We start from the raw sequence: 25,652 nt of genomic DNA, 5'->3' as shown, positions 1-25,652 counted from the left end.
TCATAATAGGAGAAAAATAAAAAATGGAGTTTCTCCCTTAACTTCACATTGTAAATATGAATTTCAAAAGTATAATGTTCAAAATTTTAAGTTAAGGAACCTTCCTTTATTTCTTTATTCTATTCAATTTACAACATTTGACAATTTTTAGTTTAGGAAGTCCCTTAATTAAGGTAAGAAAAATTGAAGAAACTGGGCTCACATTGAAGTTCATAAATACTGATCTCAATCTATTCTGCATTTCCATTTTACAGAGTTATCTCCCCTTTCAGATAGATGACATGTCATATATTTCTAAGCATAACATCATATGTTTTATAGAAAACAGCGTACAGTACTATTGTAATTTCCATTGATAAATGTAAGTCCATAATGGAAACTAGTATCTGTAATAATAGATAACTCTGTAATATGCAATGACAGAAGACACATAAATAAAACACTCTGTTGTGTGAATGTTATGAGAGCAACTGACTAATATTCATATACTAATGTATAGTAACCATTTCATATCATTTCAAAGTGCCTTTGAATATGTCACATCAGACTACATGTAAATCAGTATTGATCAAAGATACACAGTCATGTAATAGAAAACTGACTTTAGCTACAGCAGTGAAAACCTTGTAGTTGATGTAGACTGTAACATAGAAACTGATATTTCATTATCAGCTGATTTTATCTTAACTGCATGTTGAATTGTTGTCTCTAAGAACTGGCATTGACATCTGTCTTGACATAAGGTTACACTTGTATGTGTTGTGTTTGGCATTCATTTTGGTGAGAAAGCATTCTGAAAGTTTTTAAAAGGCCAAAGTTTGGTTAGAGAAGACAATCTTTGATTGTTTTGGAAGAGGAATGTGTACATATGTACAATGTATATAAATCTGCCAAAGCCTGGCTTGATTAAGTGGGGGTGATCAAACCATTCCATAGTGTGTAATTGGAACCCTATGGAAGGTTTATAAGTTAAGTGATATATGCTGACAGACTGTATAACATGAGATATTTGTGTGTACCTAAGGTAGTGGTTAAAGCGTAGATACTTTTTCATTGTCAACCAATACAATAACATGTATTATTGAAATAGTACATTCAGTGTTAGTTGTTGTATTTATAGTTGTGTTAATTGAATAATCAAGCGAAACAACGAAAATATATGTACACAACAATCCTTTTATGTAATACAGTCTGTTTACATGTGTGTGTTTTCAATTGTATGATTTGCTCAAATGAAACTAAAAAATATGTTCTCAATGTACATAATGATTTTTCATTGTATTTTAGATGTGCGTAATATGCGATAAAATATGTGTTATGTAGAATAACTAATATAGATAAATATAGATAAAGATTTTTTTTTTTTTATATAAAAATGTTAAATCTGAAGGTTTGATATGAAATTGGTATCAAGTTTATGTCTAAATATGCCATGCCCATTGTATGTTTTTTTTAATAATTATGAAGGTTTAGTGTCACAATAAACTGCTGCATTTACTTAAGAAGTGTTCTTACATTACCCACATTGTCATATCCCACATTTATCTTTATATTTCACTGCTTTTGTTTATTTCATATATTTGAGAGTTCGAGTTGATGAAAAAGTTATCTCCCTTGCCTGACAGGTTATTTCCCTTGAATAACTTTTATTGTTCACTGTTGAAGTATTTCAACTGAACACTTGGTTACTAGTCCAATTAGAAAACTGCCATACAGTATACTTCCAAGGTTTTCATTGAAAAATAAGTCATTTTGTCATTCCACTTCCTTGTAGAATTGAGAATTGTTTTTATTAGGTTTTAGCATAGTTACAGTATGCTATGGAAATTGATAATCTTCCTTGCAATCTGATTGGTTCCCCCTTATTCCAACAATTTGATAACACCACCTGGTGACAAAATATTGCCGCCATTATTCAATATCATTTTCTGTTTGCATTCAAATTACTACAACACATACAATTAAGTAAAGAAAACCTCTCAAATATATTTTCAATATCATTCTTTAACTCTTAATCAAGTGATGTCTTGTAAACCCTGAAAACAGATCTTCCCTGCAATATCTATATAATAAATAATCTCTCGATGGTAAAGGCTACAAGTTCTTTGATTCATCTCTCTGATTAAAGTGCCAAAGCTTTATGAATAATCTGTCAAATTTGTTTTGGTCATTTTATGACAGATGAGGAAGATTAGGAATGGTTTAAGGTCACTTTCACTGATCAGAGTAAGTTAACAGCTGGGCCCGGCACCATAAAACTATTCTCAGACATATTTTTTACTCAAGTATATGATTTTACATAGACTTGAGTAAAAAATCTGTCTGAGAAAGTTTTATGGTGCCTGGCCCAGGTGAAAGTATCTAATAAGGTCCTTCAGGATTAATATAATTGGTTCTTTATTTGTGATGTCTTTTCATATTCTATTTTCATGTTGATATGCTAGTAACAAATGTTTTAGCTTTCTTTTTGAAACATTTTATCTTTATTTGCTCAATAATTTGATCATGAACATTCCATAAAACTTCACAATTTATTCCCATTGTATTTGTGATGTGAAGAGTAGATTTAATTGTGTAGTTTTTTCATATATCATTTTCACCTATGCATTTGTTGAGAGACAAGAAAGCAATACATTTGGTATTTTATGTATATTTTATGAGCACTTCTTTAGAAACATTGATGAAGTTTAAAAGTGAGCCATCTTCTTATCATTGGCTTTACATTCAGTTTCAACAAGACAACTTTCTTTGATACAATTTTTCAGGTATCTGATTTGAACAAAAATTGGATTAAAATAAACCATTACTGTTTTCAATGATTTCATTTTAAATGAAATGAATGTTTTTATTCAAACTAAAGATGTTGCCCTCTTACCCTGAACGTATTAGGATTCAAATATTCAATAACTCAGAGAATAGTATATTTCTCACAGTATATTTCTACTGAATCTAGGCTACTGAAAGAAGACTGTAAATGATAAAATCGAAATATACTGTGAGTATTATAATATTTCTGCGTTTATTTTAGTTTAATTTTAGTTGATTTAACTAAGACTTCACTGTATTTCAGTATCAAAATTATTTCCAGGTTATTACCAAACTGCACCAGGCTACATAGCCCTAATACTGCTGAGTGTTTTTATGTGAAAACGTTGGTGTCAGAACTAAAGTGCTGATATGTTTGGGCTTCATCATCCTATAAAACAAGTTGTTTTGTGTGCAAATAAAAAACAATCACACCTAAATAGCATAGTAATAGATATTGGTATGACTATCAAACACATTGAGTTTAGTGGGATTTTGTTTTAGGTAAGAAAACACTAAATTGAGTGTCTGAACATGTGTTCACAGTATTGTATAGTTAAATAATTTCTTCTGCTCATATCATGCCTCCTTCATCAGACAAATTTGCAGAATTCATATAAATATTAAAATTAAAACATGACGTAAAACATACTTCTGTTTAACAGTAGTTTAGTTTGATCCTAACAAAATTTCTTTTTGGTGTAAATAAAATATATCATACCTTATCAATGTCATGTTTCTGAACCGGTTATGTACAAGATAACTCGAACAAGTGCTTGGCGTTAAAATAATGTGTAAGATGCAAATAACAAATTAATCATGTAATCATTATTTAAATACAATTAGTTTATGTCTATAATTATACATATCATTCTTGACATTGTTAAGTTATAATAAATGCTTCAAAATGATTTTGATGACTTTTGAGTGTTTTGTGTAAAAACTAAATTGGTGTGTATATGACACGGAGCCCTACGGATTTTAAATCTTCATCACTGACTTTGTCATTGTCTCACAGATAATACGTTTTAAGTGACTGATTCAGTGCCTGGTATAGGCTAAAAAGTACCTGTAATAAGTACAAATCAAGTTTGAGGGGCATCAGCAAAATTTGCGATATTGGCCATGGGTTTTCAAAAAATTTTAATTTCATAAGGGAAATGACAGAAGTCATATGTATGTACGAGAAGTTTTAGAGAATCACCCAGAATAACGCGATAGAAGTTGCAACAAAAGGACAAAAAAATAAAATCATCGATTTTCTAAAAATTTTCTAAAAGCGAAGCTCAAGGTCCCAGAGGTTTCGCAGACTGGTACATTAAACGCAGAAGGATGATGCAAGTTGGATTAAAATAGATCAGATATAGAAAAGTGGAGCAAAATCCAGCACATCTACAAATTAACGGTCCGTATCGGGGTGCTAACAGAATTAATTTGTTATGAGGAAGATCGAGATTATCAGAAAATTCCACTTTTATATATAAACTTAACATACAGCAAGTAGATTTACACGGGAATTAAATCATAAAACAACGTTAAAGATGCTCCACCGCCGACATATGATATTTTTTCACTATTAAAAACAGGAGCAGACGATTTAGTATTTTTCTTCAGCTACAAAAGTTAGGTACTTTACACCATTACCAACATTGAAAAGTTTGAGCTTCTAATTTTACTTCACGTTAAAAATAGGAAAAATAATTAATTGCATCCCGAAAAAAATATGTGGAACTATATCGTATATGGAATGAAGTACTGATTGTGCATGCACCAAAGGCAAAATAAATTATTTTATATTATCTTTTGTGTTAATTAGACATATATATACACGATAAAACACCAATTATTGTTCAAATAATGAATATCATGTTTAAGAAGTTTGTTGCGAGCTGTACAGACATTTTGTTTCCTTAAAAATGCCATGTTGGATATCGGTAATGTCAAGGATGAAGACGTGATGGAATTTGAAAGTTGTATTAGGCTAGAAAGTTACCAATATACGGAAGGCAGTATCTACACCGATCTACGGAAGCATTCCACAGGTAGCTACTCTCTGCGAAGCCTGTGTAGACGTTTTCAGATGGCTCTGAGGCACAAAATCTTCGAACTAGACCGTCAGCAGTAGTGACAAAACGCTAATCGTCTGTTTCAACTATTCCATATGGATAAATGCGGGAAGATCGTTTAGCAACTCCCAAACAAGTTTGATGGCTGATTCCAAGTTCTGCAGGTCCGACTTACTATGCTGTCTCCAGTATTCACAATGCGAATCGGACAGGGGAAAAGCTAAAAGGACCATCTTCATTTTAATTGCACAATTTAGAATAGTTAATAAGGGAATATAATATTATGTATTGACTCAAGGCATGGATATGCGACAAGGATGTATAGAATGCAAGCTGAGATTAAAAGGAAGAAAAGGGACATAGCATCAGATGAAAATGGGTCAACATGCAATCCTCGAAGACGACACTCATTTAATCATAGTTAAGTTACTGTTCCAGTGATTTTAATTGAGAGGAGAAAAACATACAGCCATATTTGTTTTACTAAAAAAAAACAAACATTTAATACCCCAGACATGTTATACATCTGAAGGCTGCCAAGGTTGGGGCCTTGGGGTCAGCCTTCAAAAATATAAACAAATATCCCCACACAGGAGGGCTCTCATTCACCACACCACTTACATACATGTATTATAATATAATGACTCATCACATTTATCCCATACACATAACCATTTATAAAAAAAAATCACAAAAAACCATCATTTTCATTAAAAACACAACAACAAAAAACCAAACAAGCAAAAACAACACCATTTTCACTGTCATATAAATTAGTTATACTAGAAGAAATTATAATAATAATAAAATTATAACCTGTTGTATTTTGGGGATAAAAAAACATATCATTTTTTGCCGGACCAATGGATTAACCAAGTATATACATGATAACAAAAAGTTCAAAAATAGAGTAAGGCCACACATGCCTTATTCTTTGTTTCACAGAATGATTCTTAATTGATTGTTTATGTTACATACTTTCAGGATTAAACCTATAATCAGCGATTTACATATAGGCAACAAGTCGGGTAACCGAAGCGCCCATGCTTCTCATGTTCATGGTATTTTTTTTTTCTTTGTATTTTGTGTTATCGTAACATTCTCAAATAAAACTGTTTACTAGAAATATTGACCAAAATATCCAAATGCTGTGTTCAACAAATCAAGGCGTTTGAATGTTAATAAATGAATAACCATGATGTGCAATTGATATTTGCTAAAACAACCACTGCAATATGTTAATTATATTTTCTATATAACAACCACTAAAAGCTTATTTCAAATTCACTTATACCAGCCACTACAATGTATAATTAATTCTTATGTGCTCTAAAACAACTAATATACGACTCAATTTATATTTACTATGCAACAAACATGTCCAATTTATATTTACTTTATAATACAAGACGTAATGCTTTACTTTGTTGGTTAATAATATAAACGGTGTTTTGGAAGGCTCCGTTTAAAGCTATGATAAACCGTGGGATATGATAATTTATTTTAGAACAGAAAAAAAAACAAGTGAAAACATTATTAAAGGCCCGATATCTTTCCGAAACGGCTTTTAATTGTTAAAATTGGAATGTAAAACGAGATTGATAAATTCTTAGAGACGCAAAAGTTATTAGCGCGCCGTTAATACTATACTTGTCAACGCATTCTGAACAATTGAATTAAAATAAATCAAATGTTATTTTCATAACGCGTTTCCCGCCGTCGTCCTGATTACCGAGTGTTTGCGTCAGACGGCAAAACAGCGAAATGAATCCTCACTGTTAACATATATATTACGTAGAGAATCTTGCATTTGTTTGGTGCCGTATCCTCATCATGGGTCGTCAATATACATTTTCTAATTATTATTATTTGTTTCGGAAAGGTAGTGGGCCTTTAAAAGCTCTTCGCCATACTAAGCTGTAACTGTAATCATCATATGTAGCAACAAATATATATATATAAAGACAGATATACAGAAACCAAACAACTCAACACACTACAGCTGAAATAAAAGATAAATAAAGTAATGCAAACGTATGTTCTACAAATTAATATATATTAGAAAATAAAGAAATCGATTTTCAGTTTGTACTGGACAGCCTCGACACTATCGGTTAATATTGAATACTATTTTCACAAATAAGAATATTTTAAAGTGGAACTTGCATTCTGACCATATTTGCTAGCTAAATTGTAAACTTGACTTCAAGAGAAATATTGGAACCAACTTTAAAACAGTTGTAGACAATTAAAATCTTAAACGCAGTACAACATTAATTATGGCAAACTAACACATTGGTAGAAACGAAATTGCAGCCAATAAATGCAATATCGTCAAACAATCCAAAGCAACATTTTGAAAAATTGAAATTTCATATTTTCCACTTGCTCAATTGTCATCTGAGTTTCCCTGTTATGTGTTGCCCTTGCTGCTCAGAGTCGTCTATATACCTATTTTATATCTATTTTATTATACTTTAGTAAACTAGTTAGGAAGACATTCAATTTATGTCACATTTAGTTGATCAAATCTTAATATGTTTAAAAGACGTTCTCCAATCAAAGTAATCGCCATTTTACATCAACAGATACGTAATCCACCTTCAAAGTGAAAGTTCTCACAACTTCTCGATATACAGGAGATAATGGTACAGTTTCAGATGTGAAGGTGACTCTGGTGGGGTGTCAATTGGGTACTGTATATCATCCTTATATATCAACTGCAACTGACCCATCAACTGTCTCGTTCCACCTGATCATAGACACAAATTCTATATTAATATACATAAAGTACGCCTTGCACAATGTAACTTCATTGGCATGATTTGATTTGATCAACTATTCCTTAAGAAAGCATATCCAGCATAAGTTATGTAATACGAAATTAATTTAGTTTTGCATCTGATTATTATATGATATTTTGTCCTTTCTCTAATCTCTCCAATATATCTTAATAGTTTGTGATTGGCCTCATTTAAGAGACATAATATATGATATAAGAGTCTTTGGTTCTGACTACTCAGCCAACTTAAATTGAAAAACAAGAGGCCCATGGGCCTTAACGGTCACCTGAGTTAGAATATATAATGAAACAAATAATGAAACAAATTAAAGACATATAAACACTATATGCTGGGCCTTAAAGTTGGTCAGTGATTTATAAATGTGACTTTTTAGACTATGAAGAGTATTTGCTTCCATCAAACCTGTGAACTTAGAAGTATTTTTTGAAATTTTAATCATTTTGACCTTGTTGGGTCCTGCCCCTCTGGTCCCCCAGGGGGTCATCGAGGATGGATATGGATGTTAAAATGCTATATCTTAGGCTAATAATTTAGACTTGAAAGTTAGACTCATCTCCTATGAAAATTGGGCAAATAATGTTCACAAATATGTTTTTCCTATATAAACAATAGTAAACTTGACCCCTCCCCAGGGGGTAAAGTGAGACCCAAGGTCATATAATTCACAATTTTTATAAAACACCTTAAGACCTTTTCATCTATAATTATTTGATTCTTCTATCTCCAGACTTTTAGAAGATTTTTGAAGTTTTAGCCTATTTGACCCTTTTTTAGCCCCACCCCTCTGCCCCCCAGGGGGTCGGCCAGGACCAATGTGGATATGATATTAAAATGCTATCTCAGGCTAATAATTGTAACCAAGTTTGACTCATTTCCTATGAAAATTGAGCAAAAAATGCTCATTAATGTGTTTTTCCTATATAAACTATAGTAAACTTGACCCCCTCCCCAAGGGGAAACATGAGACCCTAGTGTCATATAATTCACAATTTTATAAAACAAACTTTAAGACCTTTTCATCTATAAAGTGTATTTGATTCTACCATTTCCAGAATTTTAGAAGAATATTTTTGAAGTTTTAGCCTATTTGACCTTTTTTGGTCCCGCCCCTCTACCCCCAGGGGGTCGGCCAGGACCAATGTGGATATGATATTAAAATGCTATCTCAGGCTAATAATTCTAACCAAGTTTGACTCATCTCCAATGAAAATTGAGCAAAAAATGCTCATAAATGTGTTTTCCCTATATAAACTATAGTAAACTTGACCCCCTCCCCAGGGGGAAACGTGAGACCCCAGGGTCATATAATTCACAATTTTTGTAAAGGACCTTATGACCTTTCTATTTATGAAAAGTATTTGATTCTACCATTTCCAGAATTTCAGAAGAAGATTTTGAAGTTTTAGCCTATTTGACCCCTTTTGACCCCGATCCTAAGGCCCCAGGGGGTCAGTCATAGAAAATTTGTTAATAGGATTAAATGGCCATCTCATACTGATAATTCTGACAACATTTGACTCATTTCCTATTACAAATGACCAAATAATGCTCAAATATGTGTTTTCCCAATTTAACTATAGTAAACTTAACCTCCTCCCCAGGGGGAAACTAGAAACCCCAGGGTCATATAATTCACAATTTTTGTAAAGGACCTTAAGACCTTTCTATCTATGAAGAGTATTTGATTCTACCACATCTGTGAGTAGAGAAGAAGATTTTTGAAATTTTACTCAATTTTACCCCTTTTGGCCCCTCCCGCAGCCCCCTGGGGGGACCATATAATTCACAATTGTGATTGGCCTTATGCCTTAGAAGGTTTGTGCAAAATTTCATTGAAATTGCTTCAGCAGTTTTGGAGAAGAAGTCGAAAGTGTAAATTGTTTACGGACATACGACGCACGACGGACGACGGACGACGACGGACAAAAGGCGATTAAAATAGGTCACTTGAGACTTCGTCTCGGGTGACCTAAAAATCATTGTATATTGATTCACTTACGTATTTCCATTCACGGGCAAATATCTCTTGCTTCGGGTTGAGTTTAGCCCTCAGGTTGATGGCTATATCAAATGCATTCATCAAAAGAATGAAAAGTTCTCATTGGATATTGCATTAATATAAAGACCAAAAAGTGATCATAACAGAAATATTGATAGTAAGACACTCTGATTAAAGATTACACATATATAGGATTTCGGTCTTGAAAATATCAACTTTGTATATAGATAATGCTCCTTTTACTTTATCATACATCTAAATTGCATTCAATTTCACCACTCAAAAAACTGAAAAAAACAATATACCATCTTTGTTCTTGATGCGTCCTTTACAGCACAAACACCATGTCAGAGGGAGCAAAAGCAGGTTGAATGGTACAGGAACTCTATTTCGGAAATCCATGATCACCCGACTTCGATGGAATCGCCAGTACAGGTCAGCGTTTTCTTGTATTTCGCTAAACCGGAAGCTGTTAAAATGTCATTATTAGTATGCGCCAAATGTGAGCGACAGATCTATTAAATGTTGAGTAGCAGGTAAAGTAAACGAAAGTAAGTTTACATCTTCGTCACTCAACTCGTAAGTAATTCTGTTCACAAAAGTAACGACCTAAACAGTAGCAATTGCTGTTCTGCATGTATAAAGTGTTATAATTTATTTAATTCTCCCATTGCTTATTTATAATATCAGATATATAATTAATATTGATTCGAAATGGCTTTGTCTTTGCAAGCGTGTCCCTTGGCACTACCTTACCAAAAGTAATGTTATGTACCAGTGAGGAAAGTTTCTAATCGAGACACACCGATAGCATTAAGGTAACGGGACGACTAATTCATCCTGTTCTCATATAAAGATATAGCACTATAGTGTATGGATAAAGGTTCTTACTATTTAATTAACGCTGCTAAATCACTTTAGCAGTTGAAAGGATATGTCCAAAACCAACCATGACTGACATGAAAGGAATGTTAGAATATGTAAGTCAAGTTCCGTCTAATTTTTGAATAACTAATTAAGCTTATATAAAAGAAGATAATATAACATAGTGCCATGTGTTGTCAACGGTTTGAAAGTTATTGCATGGACAAACAAAATATAAATAAAATTTCCCATTAAACAGATGCTTCAGTCTCCAAATAAACTGAGAAAGGGACACGGCTGAATGCTAGACTATTTTTTTTCCAAGTATTTTCACTACACAAACTGTTCTATTGTATTATTGTTTTCTCAGAAGACAAGAGCAGTCTTACCTAAACATAGCGATGATGAGATTCACCAGCAGGAGGTTCAGTATCAAGACGAAGAACCCGGACAATATGGAAACCATGAAATCTTGTTGAGGGCATCTCTCCACTTCTGGATTATTCCGGTACTCCGTTGTAATGTTAGAACATCTATCGGTGGAGTCCTCTCCTGAAACAGTACATTGTTCATGTAATATCGAGTTATGAGCATATTATTACGGAGCACCCTGACTGACATGGCTCTCACATATTTTATTTCGCTTTAACGAACTAGTGTTTCGTTTTATCGAAATATTGTTTTGTTTTATCGAAATAATATTTCGTTTAATTCATTTTATCGATCTTCAATCTTCTTCACTTCTGCGAAAATAGAAAATGACGAAGTGATCCGATTGGCAATGCTTGCAACACATCGTTCAAGTATTCATGTTACAAGCAAATACTAACATTGTATGAATCTAAATGCTACGTCTCAAGCGGCGTGGTAAAAACGCTTTTGATCAGAAGTACGATGTCAGTATGAAGTGGGATGTCAGATCCTCCATTATGAGTGATAATAAGGATCTATATTTTAAGTTGTGGAGTTAAACAAGAGGTTACCTGAGTTCGGATACAGAATGAAACAAAGACATATAAATAGTATATATTGGCTTATCAGGCCCTTGAAATATTTGATTTTTTAATCTATGAAGAGTATTGAATTTAAAAGAATAATTTCTTTCTTTCGAGGTCGGCCAGGACCAATATGGATATGATGTTAAAATGCTATCTCAGGGTAATAATACTAGGCAAATTTGACTCATTTCCTACATGAAAATTGAGCAAAAAATGCTCATAAATGTGTTTTTCCGATATAGACTTTAACATATTTGACCCCAACCTAGGGGAAAATCTGAGATACCAGGGTTCTAAAATTCACAATTTTTGTATAGGACCTTTTAATATATGAAGAGTATCTGGTTCCATCAAACCTTAGAATTCAGAAGCATATTTTTGAAATTTTACCAATTTTGACCCCTTTTGGCCCCGTCCCTAGTGCCCCTGGGAGTCATCCAGGACAAATATAGATATTTTATTATACATGAAGTGACACAAATCACAAAGACATGTTATTATAACTGCCTTTATTATATGACTGCTGCTTTCTCTGTCTTTTGATTGGCCGATACGCTTCTCAGAAGTATTCGTCAACTGCGATATCAACCCCGAAATCAGCGACTAAAAGCACGCGAGGTTACTGGACTCAGTCAAGATACCTCTCGCGAGTCCAGTAACCTGTGTCAAAAATAGATCGAGGAAAACTCCCTTGAGATGTGACGTCACAATCATTTTTGACGTCGGGTCGTACCCAAATATAGCGTAACGGGAGTTTCCCTCATTCAATGACGTCGGGATAGTCTATTGTGACGTCATTATTATGGCGGAAGGCAGCAAGTTTACTGCGATCAACGGTTATCAACAGAAATGAACTGCAAACTTCAATTTATGGAAAACGTTCAAGAATGCCAGACGGGCTGCAGTTGATACAATATTCCGGTTCTACCAGTCTACACCGTTAGCAAGGAGCATTTGGATATTTACCATTAATACTACATGTAACTACTTTTGTAAACAGAAAGTTTGCAAATACCATCCCGTTTTTGTAGTTAATTCTGTTAAGAGCCGGCTAAACATATGTATGTTTCATATAATAAAACAGTTATCGACCTATTTTCAGGTGGATACGGTGAGTTATCAACCCTCGTAAATGATACAACCCTCGACCTCCGGCCTCGGGATATATCACTTACTCGGGTTGATAACTCACCGTATCCACCTGAAAATAGGTCGATAATTGTATAATATATAGTCATACGGGTGAGGTTATGTATTTACTTAGCCTTTTACTATGAATTAAAGCTGTTATTTTTATAGATATATAGGACTCGAAGGACATATAAACAGAATACGAAATAAGAACTAAAGGAAGGAGGGTATCACTTTGTAATCACTGTGATAAGCAAAATATTTTGGGTCAGCTACATATTGTATGCTAATCAAAATATCCGATATTTTATAGACTCATGGCAATTTCAGAGGTCAAAGGTCAAAGGATGAAAATTCACATTTTCATTGGTCAAATCCTCATTAATTAAATATTAGAATAGAGATAATATTTTTGCAGTTTTGCCTTCAAATCTTGGGTTTATGAAGTTCAGTTTAGAAAACTGATGAAAAATTCAAAATATAGGTTACAGTGACCTAGTTAAGTATTTGTACATTAAAACTTTAATATATTTGCTGAAAACTAATTTTACAACAATTGATAGATTGAAATTGATGTTTACTACTACATGTAGATCTTTACATGACCTGCTTTAGATGATTACACCCTAGGGTCACATTGACTAGGTAAAGTGCATAAAGTAGGTCATAGTAAATGAATGGATTCGCATACACCTGTCCACTAAGCATCCTCTGTTTCCCCATGTTTATAGCAAGTTTTTTTTATATTATTTAGGCTCGTTTTGTGAGTTAATTTCAAGCAATACCTTCACAGAAGGTAGGATGTTAGAATTGTGTCTGCTGCCCCACTGAATGATCGTAAAAGACGACTTAATTTGAAATCTTTATTTTGCGGTTTCCTAGATAAACATACTTTAATTTTACAACCATGTCATAGCTTAATAGTAATGTTTAGTACTTGATTTGATTTGTATTTTGTCACGATCTACTTCTGATGATAACATCCTAGTGTCACATTTGCTGGATCATGTGCATAAATTAGGTCACATTCAATGAATGGTATTGTCTGTCAACTATGTGTTGTCTGGTTTTTCCATGCAATTTAAAGCTATTCAAGTTTGTTTTAAGAAAAAACCTTGAAACACCTACATTGCAAGTATGATGTTAGTGGCTACCTCAATCAAAATATATTGAATCTTTGTCTCAAACATCATAGAGAAGGTTTCTTTCTAAGGAACACTTTCCTTTTACGACAAACCAATGATTTGCAAGATAATACTCTCTTATGGTAAACACTATATGTTAAATGCATGATATTGTTTGCTATAGCCACGAGATAAAAGATATATGAGTATAACTCACTCACCATCAATTTCCGGTTTAAACTCGCCATATATAGACCAATATGGGAGATATATGATTTTCCAAAAACTCCAATACTGAATACCGTGAGGCGAGAACAAGTCGTAGTGGTTGGGGTACAGGTTGGCATGGTAGAATACTCCAACACTAACGATCAATACAACCATGATGAGAAGAAATCGCAGGAGCTCATTCAGCTACAAAAAGGGAAAACGCATCCATGTAAAAGAAGACACTTATATGTTTCTCATTATTTACCAATTAAATCATTTTCTCTGTAACTCAATTGGTAAATAATGAGAAGCATAACTGTCTTCTGAAATTGAATTATTTTCTCTGTAACTGGGGGCCGCGGTGGCTGAGTGGTTAAGATATCTCGACATATAGCCACAAGCGGTCCACGTCTTGGGGCAGTTGCCAGGTACTGACCGCTAGTCGGTGGTTTTTAGAATATCGAATAGAAAAGAATATAAAAAATGTCAGTACAGGAACTACTTAGTTCCTCTCCACAGGACTCATAAAGTTATAGTTAAGTGGTTAAGTTCATATTCCGGTTATGGTAGCCTTATTGTTGAATAGTATTCCTGATTTTTTTTTTTCAAATTATTTAACGCAGTTGATGTTGGGTGCTGAAACATCAGGTAAACTGTTCCTCAGCTTCCACGTTCTTATTGTGACATTTTTACTACGTAATAGTGTCCTTGATTGCTGTGGGAAGATCATTTTTGTATTCCCTCTGCTACTATGCCTAGCTGCAACATTTCTCCATAATTTTAAGAAAGGACATGCATCTTTATCATAAACGTCCTTTTCCTGCAGGTACGCCGGCTTGAAACCATCTTACATGACCATGGCTGTTAAATAGGACGTTAAAATAATAATACCAATAATACCAAATCTCTTTAACTGTGAACCAACTTTTTTCTCGTGCAATTGAATTTCGTTCATTTCGTCGACGATTTGAAGCGAGAAAAAAATGCCGTTAAAAGTGTCTACTACAGTAAAACGTTTATTGCAACCTGTCAGCCATAAAAATGCCAAACATTGTCACCACGAAAATAAATTGACTTACAATATCATAAAAATGATTCTATGTGGACTTTTTAAGATATCGAAGATTATCATGAATACATCTGTTAAATCCAGATATGTTTGGGTAAAAATCTAACATAAAACTCACCCCTTCTTTTAGCATCAATATAGTTGGACCAGTCTTTCTTGGAATCAATAGCGCCTGGAGAACTTTCGAATACATCAGAAATAAACCTATGCTGTAAAAACGTCTGGATATTATAAACTCACGGTCATATCCATATTCATACCCAAATCGGAAACTTGCGCCAAGGATAATCATTAGGTATGATAACAAGTCTATTGCGTTCCAGAAATTGACCAAATGGACCCATGCATTTCGTCTCCACTGGCACGTTGTAATGTATTTGCCCCAATTCTGTGAAATGAAATGAATATTGAGCTGCACAATTAAGTCATAAACCAATGGCTGCCTAATGTTCCACTATCCTTTATTTCAACAATAATTGTGAACATTATTTATACCATCCCTCAAAACCATAGATATTGTACCAATGTTTATACTATTTTTGACATAGTTTAAATAAAATTGATCTGATTGATGAATTTTTATCTTTGCCACTTTTAAAACAAATTAAACAATACATAACTAGACATGTATCCTTAAAGGACCAATATTCGTCAGGGTAATCAAATCCTCTCGGATATCAACAAAACAACAACAAAGAAAACGTGCAAATTTAATCAATACGATATGAGATATTTGTCTTCCTTGTAAAACACGTTAGTCTACCAAAGTGTTATTTATCTATCGTGACATGGAAGATGTCTATCCGCCTGTCGCTGGGTAACGGCCGATACAATAGGGATCTAAATATGTCAGGGGGTTATTTGGCTTCATACGAAAATTAAGGTCATTGCAAATATTTCATTTTGCAACCAGGCATTACATAATTGACAATAAGGATATACTAGCTAGGATAATCGAATTTTGAAATTTAATGCCAGGACCTAACATGTAACATAACTTACATTATGTACAGCCTCATATACAATTTAAATGCATCATAAACAGTTTTTGTTAACGGCATTGAGGATTATGTTGATATTTCTGAAATATGACATTCGGTGTTTAGCCGAAACAGATACTAAACATAACACTGTAATCTAGATTTCACCCCGTGATTTACTGTTATAAACAAGCTTGTTACATTTCATTGGATCAAACAGTCTATACGATTACTTCATTGTCATGTTATTAAAAGAACTTACACAGAATATTGTGTCACAAATTGATGGTACATACTCCTCAAAAATATCAGCTATCAGGTATATATACACACAATACTCATAGACGGAGTACTTGTCGATAGGCCAGATATCATCCCTGATGTTCGTCATGACAAAAGCGCTAAGACAGACAAGGAACCCACAGAAGAAGAGCTGAAGATGAAGAAAAAACAATAAAGTGATGTAATCTGACGATGTAATCTGACCTATATGCATACTAAAAATATCATAGAAAATACATTGTTTGTTTATGTTTAAGGATCCATCGGCACCCAGGATTATTTAAGATAAAGGAGGAGTATCACTTTGGATCGCTTTACGGCTACACAGTGGTAAGTTTTTAGCAAAATAATTAAAGATTTGAATGGTAAAATAGAATAAATGCTTAACCTTCGTCTATTTTCCATCTGTTTTCTGAACTGACATTAATAAACCCATGGTATGCAAGCTAAAACTGCAAAAACAATCATTTCTACTCTAACATTTAATTAACTAGGACTTCAGACAATGAAAACATCCATTTTCATTCCAATTTCAATTTTCATGATTTGACCTCTGATCCCTGAAATTACCATGAGCACAGACAAATAATCGAATTTTCTGAATAGCATACAATCTGCAGCTGACCCTAAGCAAACTATTTTTTCATCACTGACTGGCTATTAAACGACAAAAAGTGAAACCCATACAAAGATCAAAAGACAACAATAATACTGAACATTTTAAGCAAAAAAGGAGAAAAGTGCATTATAAAACGATCTGGTGTTTCAACAGGCGTGTGCATTGTAAATGATTTTAAGATAAAACGTATAATAATCATATGGAAAATGAAAACAAAGATAACAAAAACATAAATGTAAGGTAATAAGATTTAAAGCCTGTGCAAACATAAGGCACATAAAAAAGTCTCACAGCAGGAACAAAGTACTTTATCGAGAAAGGCATACATGGTAAGAGGATTATCTCCTTTCAGACGTCCATGGGTAAGAGAGATGTGTCCAGTTCGGGGACGAGAGAAGACAACTTACTCTCTACGATTTCTCCGACTAGGCAAATGAGATTTAAGTTTGGGTTGCATTAAAAAAGTTTATTGTTATTTTCGATAGAATAGTGTTTGATGACTGATTGAACTAAATTCATGTATGTTTGTTCGTCTTATTAAGTTTAAGATTTTATTTCCTCCCATGTGTCCAATGTTTGTGGTGTGTGAATTTCTGTATGTTTTGGGAGGCTGCGGTATTTCTAGTCGTGTCTCCTTGTAGTAGTCGAACTTTTGCCCTTTTGTAGAGCTGAAGCATGCCACCGGAGACACTTAGTAATATATACCCCATCCTGTCACATTATACTGACAACGAACAGACCAGTCCTCCACTCCCAGTATGCTAAGGGTTAGACAGCAGCAGAAACGGCTAGTTTTATAAACTATGTTGTGTCTTGGCCATGAGACAGAACCCAGAGCCTACCCCATAGGGACGTGCGTTCAAGTAAAAGCCAAAAGTTAAAGTAGTATTAAAAGAGACGTTAGGAAGAAGAAAAATAAAATCGTATATTAAGTTTTACGATCGTGCATTAATTAAGAAAGTTGATTGCTATTTTTGGGCTAAATTGTTGGCAAAAGGTTTAGCCATTTCAGATTTTGAAGAAGAGGTTTTGTTTTTATTTATGAGATAGATTTTGTTATCACTATGTCCCTATCATTCCAATACTTTCATACTTGGTCGCCTTTATCGATATTTGCGTCTTCGCTCTCATTTTAAACTTGTGGTAATTTGAGACGACAGGATAAGCCATATACCGCTTTAGTGGATTTTTTTTTGTGCGGTTCGGTCTTCTTGAATTTATTTGCGATGAGCTTCTCGGCCTAAACATGTAAAGGTAGAAAAAGAGACAGTCCGCTTTATGTAAATTCCAACGACAACGAGGCTTTTCAAGCAGTGGTGACCCTACGTTTTAAAAATGATGGTGGAATTATAGGTCCCACACGGATCATCGATGACGCTTCAATCACAATCTAGTAGAATGGAGGGTTAATGTTGGTGACTGAGAGATAGGTAGAATGCATGGTGTTATACAGACCCAGGCTGTTTTTATTAATGAACTCTTCAATGCGTCTCCCTCTCCCAATGCTTGGGGAGTCCAGAGGCTGAATTCGCCCATAGATAATGAACGGTAGTTGAAACTGCGATACGATTTGGTTTAGTTCATTACAAATTATTCGGAGATACATACAGACAAGACGGCTTGACGGACTTGACATCGCCGACAAGCTTAGGATGCATTTTCGTGCTAGAAGAGGTGATATAGTCCTGTATCTGGTTTACTACTCTGCATAGCGGACATCACCAGAACCTTTGAGATGTTGTTGCTTGTTTTTAATTGCTTGTTTGTTGTATTTAGTTGTTTTTTTATTATTTGTTTGTTTGTTTATTTAGTTGTTTTAGGCGACTTTATGTTCCATTTTTTCATTTTCGGAAGCCATAGCCATAAACGAACTTACTTGTTATGTAAAACTCGTTACAAACCGATAATTTTAAGGAGTTTTTTACTGTCACACTACAATAGCAATGTGAACGTATGAGGGAAGAGCATACTTACATAGTGAATGCGGGCCTTAACCCTTGGACGACAAAAGACTGCGCTCTGAAAAATAAATATAGTATATTAGTAAGCATATGATAATTATATTAACGAAGTATATTTTTATAAATAATATCACAACTGGAATAGGTTAAAAAAAGGTAAAATATATAGAGATGACCGGTTTTATGCCCTTTTAATCAATATTCTGATGCAAATGCCCCAATTTGTATGCATGTGCATGGTCATGAAAAAGAATCTAAAGAATTCTAAAAAATATGCACTTATCAAGATTTGCAAAGATTGGAATGTACAAGGGAAAAGGTATTTAGATAATCATTTACTTATTTCCCGGCTTTCTTAATTAAAATAAATATCAACAAAGATTACATCCCTTGCAATTTCGAATAAGTTTATTGATGCTTTTTTCAAATGTTTAAATATTCAAATTCATAATAGGATAAAGAAAGTTATTTTAAGGATCTGCTCTGGTGAAGTTTCAGTCTCGTTAAAGTCTCGTTTCATTATTAATCAAAGAGTTTTTATGATTTTTAAAAACTAATTGTTTCAATTTGTAGTAAGTTGTAGCAAAAAATCACTTGTAAACTAAACCTGGTTTGCTAATTAATCAAACCAGCTGATGGATCAGCCTGATAGACTTACCTGTATCTCATGTGGACTGTTTCATCAAATGTTTCACAAGTAACTAAGTTAAAGTACCATTTTGCTTTCGCATTTCCGAATATTTTTGGATCATGTCAGAAATTTTAGGCAGCATATAAGTGTCTTATTGAGATTAGTAAACATCTACTTAAGAAGGTTGTGTTAACAATGTCCATCACATTATCATTACAAAGGGAAAAGATCCTCGTTCCTCTTGCAATAGGTAATTTGTGGTTGCACGCGTTCGACAAAATGTTTATATAAGTGGTGTTACTGAAACCACACGTCCGATCCAGAGGCATTCAAGAGGGATTCTCTAATTAGTCTATCATGGATATATTGCACAAATTATTAAAAATACCAATTTGTATTAGGCATAAACAAAAGTCTTACCTGGCTTTCTATTTCACCTGTCTTACTGAAGTGAGTGAAATCTCCGCCTTCCCAAATTTTGTTAAAGCTTCTCTGCGTAACGTGGTGTGTAACAAACTTGTAAATTTTGTTCGTCAAGGAAAATTCTAGAGCGCTCTCGTTTATTCCCCAGACGGCATCTTTATTCTCTACTTCAAGTGCAAAGATTGCTTCATGTGGGTTATGATCATACAATCTTTGTGTAGTGTCTATAGCTCTCTGGCAAAATACGCTGAAAATATATAACATATACCTATGAACCCAATATGTAAAAGGGACAATTCAGCCACATTTAGTTATTCACAAGAATAAAAGATTCGTTTAATGATTATAGCCTTTTTGACCCCTGTCGTACACGTATAAAACGTCACTGAATTTTATTTAATCATATCAACGTTGGATTATAATTAATTCCATGCTTTGTATAAATATGTGAACATTCTTGATCTCATTTAGGTTAATTTCATGTTTATTTGCAATGTAAATTTGAATGTTGATATACCATTTTCTAATAAATAACATTCATTAGATTAATTATAAAGTTATAACATAAACATGATACTGAGTGTAACAGGGCAAATAAATATATAGTATTCATAAATTAGTTGTTTTGTTTTCTGAATTGAAGACTCACACCATGTCATAAAGAAATTATTGATTCATAGATCATTACATATCACTATGCGCGGTTTCGTTTAACTTGTTAGTGTGTGAACTACTAAAGCGGGTTTTTTTTCAAATACAAAAAATAGCTTTCTTTTGATTAAAAACTAATCATAACTTCAATTTATTATTGTGGAGTATTTTAATCAGAAAGGTGGTTTCACTTCAGAATATTACACCTACGATTACAAAAGATTGACATTACCGTGAATGAGTAATCATACTCTGCTCGTAGATAGTTTCTTTTAGCCAATGAGCCCTTCTGGACATCCTCCTTAGCATCACACTAGCAATGAGAGCAGTGACTGAAACAGAAGACAACGAGGAGAAGATTTTCTCTGAAATGTGACAACTTCGATTGTCCACAAAAAGTTGTACGTGTCCAAAGAAATATATAAGTATGATACTAGAATGCTATCAGCGTGTCTTGTAATAGTCGATGATATATGAAAGAGTCGTCATTAATATATCTTTTATATATCAACCTTTGTTGAGGTTATTATCGTTATATGACTAATGAATATTGTTTTATTTTAATTTCCCAAAAGTGAAAAAAAAAACAAAAATAAAGTTTAAAATCGAAAAGTATCAAACTAAGACGCTCAAAAGATGTGGCTTGCGGCTTTACCACTACGCCACTACACCACCCGACCACATGTATATGACAGACATACTCGAGTGAAAATCACAGTTAGCCTTGTGTACTGTCCATTAATTACATGCATGGAGGTTTTCGTGTCGATCATCTGGGTGTAGGTTAACCTGAAGGTAAAGTTATCTCCCACCGCCCCGTAACCTAAAGTCATTTGAACAAACATGCCAAAAGTCGTTCGAATATTTTTGTCTTTTTGACCCCTTTGATATTGCATGAAGGTCAAACATGGAAGATCTTCATTCCATAAACGCTACAGTTCCAGTTAGACGTCGTTTAAGTCTTTAAGCCTATTTGACTCCTGTGGGCATTAATGAAGGTCAAAGGCATTCATTTACACAAACTTAATATTCCATCATTCTACGCGCCCAATATCAGTAACATGGACTCTTTGGGTATTGAGATGTAGATCACCTAGTAAAACCGATGCAATCATTACATCGCGCAGGTCAGATAACCGGTTGTCACGAAATCGAAGCTACCGTCGTTTTAATCGGGTGCCTTGCCTGATTGATAACCCACATTTTCAATCGGAACACGTCTCCAGAATCGGACCTTTATCGCAGTTGGAACACTTCGACCGCTAATTCTTGAAGTTATGTAGATGAGGGTGTACTGGATAGTCTGTCGTAATTTTGTTATCCCCGCTAGGCTTCGTTGCGAAAACAGAACAAGGATATCGATCTTGGCAATTGGATTGGCTCATATTTATAGCCATGGTATGTGACAAGACAGCATCCTTTTTGAAACTAAGGGACTACAGTCATAATAACATGGTTGCCACCGAAATACCCGTCAGCATCGAGGTATGATAATAATTTATGATACTTACGTATAGGCTCAGGAGAACGCTTCCAAAATATTTCTGACATTTCTATTTTGTCTGTCAAGACTGCCCAAAGAAGTAGATCAGATGGTATCATAACGTCCTCAGTTTGAGCTGAAACAAAATGTTTCTTCGCCCCATAAAAGCTATAATCATCGTCTTTTGCCCAGCTAAACATCTTTATTTCGTGTGCAAAAATGAGATAATCTTCGTTATTACACCTTCGCCCCGCGCTCAAAAAGATGATAAAAAATTAATTGTAGTAGTAGTGATTATTTAGTTTTTCTACAAAGAAGTCTCAAGTGAATTATGTGGTTTATAGGGATACAAAATGATTTGTTAAATTTGAAATTTGCCTGAGCTCATTTGAAATAAGGCTCGCACTCAAATATTAAAATTGCATCGTGGACTCAGTTAAATAACACATTTTTGTCAATATGTGTAGTAATTGCGCCATGGAGCTACTACAGGAACTGGTCATTGTCAGATTGTGGAACCAGCACCAAGAAAAACAGAAGTGAATAAGTGGATAATCCAGCTGAAAAAACACGTATTACTAACTAAGGACTCGAGGTCTCTTACATATAGGGTAAATTTGTATTTCATACAGTACTCCGAAACGGTAAAAAAACCCTGCAGAATTTATCAACACAATTCCCACATCTATGCCCCTCTATAATGCTCTGTATATTTGCCTGGAAAACGTAGCTTCAGTAGTCACAAAAGGATGTCTGGATGAAAAGAGAAGTGGAATGTAAAGCTTTTGCCAATTCCTCATAGAAATATCAATAGCTACCTTGTCCTGCTGGCGCCACAGTAACAGCTTTAGTTGATCGAACCGGACGTGTACGGCATCTGTTACCTAAACAAATATGATAACAATTTGATGTTAAACTGAAAAAGTTATTCGTTTGATAAATATGAATAATGATTGTAAATTAAGAATTAGAAATTGTTATGAAATTTAAAGGAGTATACAACTTTCTGAATTGCCTTTGTTACATCATTCAGTTTTAAAAAGAGTGTAGTGTCGTTTGCATTTTGGGCATTTTTTTATTATGTGTTTAATGTCATATCTGCTAATGCTTTTATCTTTTCTTATTTGAATAGTCATTATTCCGATAATTCAACAAGAGTAAGCAGGATAGGGCCACTATCGTCTAACTCCTCTATACATTACATAATCGCTAGTTTACCGGTGATTGTTTTTAACGAAGCCCCTTCTATTCGTATTCAGTGATGTAACCCTGTGTGAGAAAGAGTTTCCGAAAAAAAAAATTCAAGTGAGCAAAAATAAAATCCCATTCAATTAAGTCATTTTTTAACTTAAAAACAATATGCACAAGTCAAGATTGAAATTTTCATAATAATCTTTTATTTCCAGAATTCGTCTTATATCAAGACCGATAAATCTGTTTTTATATATCCATTCTGATCCGCGTGTATTATTTTTGGCAAACCTTGTGGCTAGTGTAAGAAATACTCTCTTATAATCTACTTATAAGAATGTTATCGGTCTCTAGTTCTCCATCAATCACATTTTAATTACACCAATGAAAACAAAAATATAAGCATAACGGAAATTTGGCGGAAAGTGAATCCATATCATTTTATTTTATTTTATATTATTGTGACGTCATCATTTTTTCAGAGCTTAATTCAGGGGCGTATTGTAAGCGTTTTAAGGTAGTGATTTCCTAGCCAGATTAGACCAATGTTTCAGTGCCTCAAAAGTTTGCAGAGGGAGCATCTACAAACTTATTTTATCCATAAGGTCAAATGAAAATGTAGGTCACATTGAACTGATTCTGGTATTAAGACACACCTCACCAATACTTACTGATACAGGAGGCCCATAGAACCTTATCGCTCACCTTCTTTATCTAGTAGTCATCATAAAACAATTTGAAATAGCATTTGTACACCGGTTATGAAGAAGCCGATTGTTGACAGACTGACGGACGCAACGGCATCGCATAAGCTCCTTCGGACCAGGTGAGCTAACAATCGACATGAAGTAATTACATTAATATATAGAAAATATCGTACAACAGGAGAGGGGAAAATGTAGCGACCAGACCGCGATTCGAGCCCGGGACCACTGACCTTTAGCCGAATGCTATATCACTGAGCTACCTTGTCACCGATGATCGACCAAGTCCAATCCGGCTACATTCCTCCCTCCTTTTTTTCCTTTATTTTAGTTGAAAAACAGGCGAGGAGAAAATGTAGCACCATCTTATTTAGGTCGACACACATGCCAAGTATGGCTGTCCAATGACTTAAAACTTGGAAATATTTTTCTTAACCGTAGGAAAAATGCAAAGATATAGGTCAAAAAGACTTGCTATTGATATGCGACAATCTGGCAAGACGTTTAAATATATAAAGGACAACATTATTCTTCAACTTATGATAAAATTCAGCCAGCAGTGCTTGGATATGTTTGTTATTAAACGTCAAATGTCAAAATTTAGCGACATGTATTTGGTACCCTAGACACTATCTCATTGTGATTGACCCATTAACCAATTAATTTTTTTATGAATTGCAATGCCTTACATAATACCGGAAACATCACTCGAAATATGCTGGACGAGCGGACGGTCATGACATAAACCTTTACCCCATCCCATCCCGTAAAGAATACCTTTAATTCTATATGGTATTAGGTTGCATCCAACTTCCCACATATCAGATTGGTTTACAGGGAATCTCGTCTTGTGTGTTTTGCCATTTTTCTGTGCTGTTTCCGGGAGCTGAAATGAACCCACAATCATTTAGGAGCTAATCAATAATGTGACAAACTTTGCTTCTCACAATAACAATTTTAATACATAAATTCTATTTTCAACAAACACAAAGTTTATGTTCTGTTTTTTCTTTTTCTTATATTCAAAGTAAAACATAATATTGTCACAGTAAATATCCTTTATAAGGACATCTTAGGCTTAGAATTAACTTTTACATGTTAATATCTCAAGATGATTTAATTATTCCATTTTTCTAATAATTTATTTTCTGAAATATTGAAATATTTATGGTAGTTATATCAACAATATCATCACCAATATTTTAAGAGACATTTCATATTATTTCATGGATTCAGTTTCTACTTGTACAGGTATAATTAAAAATGTGATTATTGATATGAGTGGTTTCAAATCATAACATTTTCATTGAATTTTTGGACAGTCATGTTTCCTCTTTGAATGATCACTTTCCCATATATTTCTAGATTTCATTAGATACTTACTGTTCAGATCACGAAAAATGCATGGGAGCGATTTTTAGAAAGGAAAGGAAAGGTTTTTATCAGACTGGTACTTCAGTAAGTGGAAAGAAAAAGTCATAAAAGTGAGCTAAAACGCTACTCGCATATTCACAGTTCACACTGTGTTAATCTTTTGCTACATCTCAGCCAAATTATTGGACAATTTACGTAGGATCTTGTTTGTCTTCTCAAGCTTTCATTCACTTGCGCAAAACAAGATTGTGCAATGATAAGTACATATCCACCCATCCATCCT

The 25,652-nt window shown here is 33.9% G+C and overlaps 1 protein-coding gene across 2 annotated transcripts in view; it reads right to left on the bottom strand.

The window, feature by feature from the left end:
* Positions 1-5,357: 5,357 nt before the first annotated feature.
* LOC138330566 (transient receptor potential cation channel subfamily M member 2-like) overlaps positions 5,358-25,652 on the bottom strand; it is a 38,638-nt gene continuing 18,343 nt past the window's right edge. For both annotated transcript variants that reach the window (XM_069278138.1, XM_069278130.1), the window contains exons 14-26: positions 24,773-24,881; positions 22,919-22,984; positions 22,129-22,236; positions 20,850-20,949; positions 19,964-20,213; positions 18,926-18,970; positions 16,313-16,483; positions 15,189-15,458; positions 14,013-14,205; positions 10,928-11,090; positions 9,980-10,143; positions 9,675-9,736; positions 5,358-7,623 (exon numbers count right to left, since the gene is read on the bottom strand). In XM_069278138.1, coding sequence (XP_069134239.1) covers positions 7,606-7,623; positions 9,675-9,736; positions 9,980-10,143; positions 10,928-11,090; positions 14,013-14,205; positions 15,189-15,458; positions 16,313-16,483; positions 18,926-18,970; positions 19,964-20,213; positions 20,850-20,949; positions 22,129-22,236; positions 22,919-22,984; positions 24,773-24,881 — 1,719 coding nt within the window. In that variant the 3' untranslated portion in view covers positions 5,358-7,605. The remainder of the gene's footprint in view (positions 7,624-9,674; positions 9,737-9,979; positions 10,144-10,927; positions 11,091-14,012; positions 14,206-15,188; positions 15,459-16,312; positions 16,484-18,925; positions 18,971-19,963; positions 20,214-20,849; positions 20,950-22,128; positions 22,237-22,918; positions 22,985-24,772; positions 24,882-25,652) is intronic.

This window comes from Argopecten irradians, chromosome 1 (genome assembly GCF_041381155.1).
Source record: "Argopecten irradians isolate NY chromosome 1, Ai_NY, whole genome shotgun sequence".
Classification (NCBI taxonomy): Eukaryota; Metazoa; Mollusca; class Bivalvia; order Pectinida; family Pectinidae; genus Argopecten; species Argopecten irradians.
Note: the sequence above shows the minus strand (reverse complement) of the source record. Positions and strands in the feature narration are given on the sequence as shown.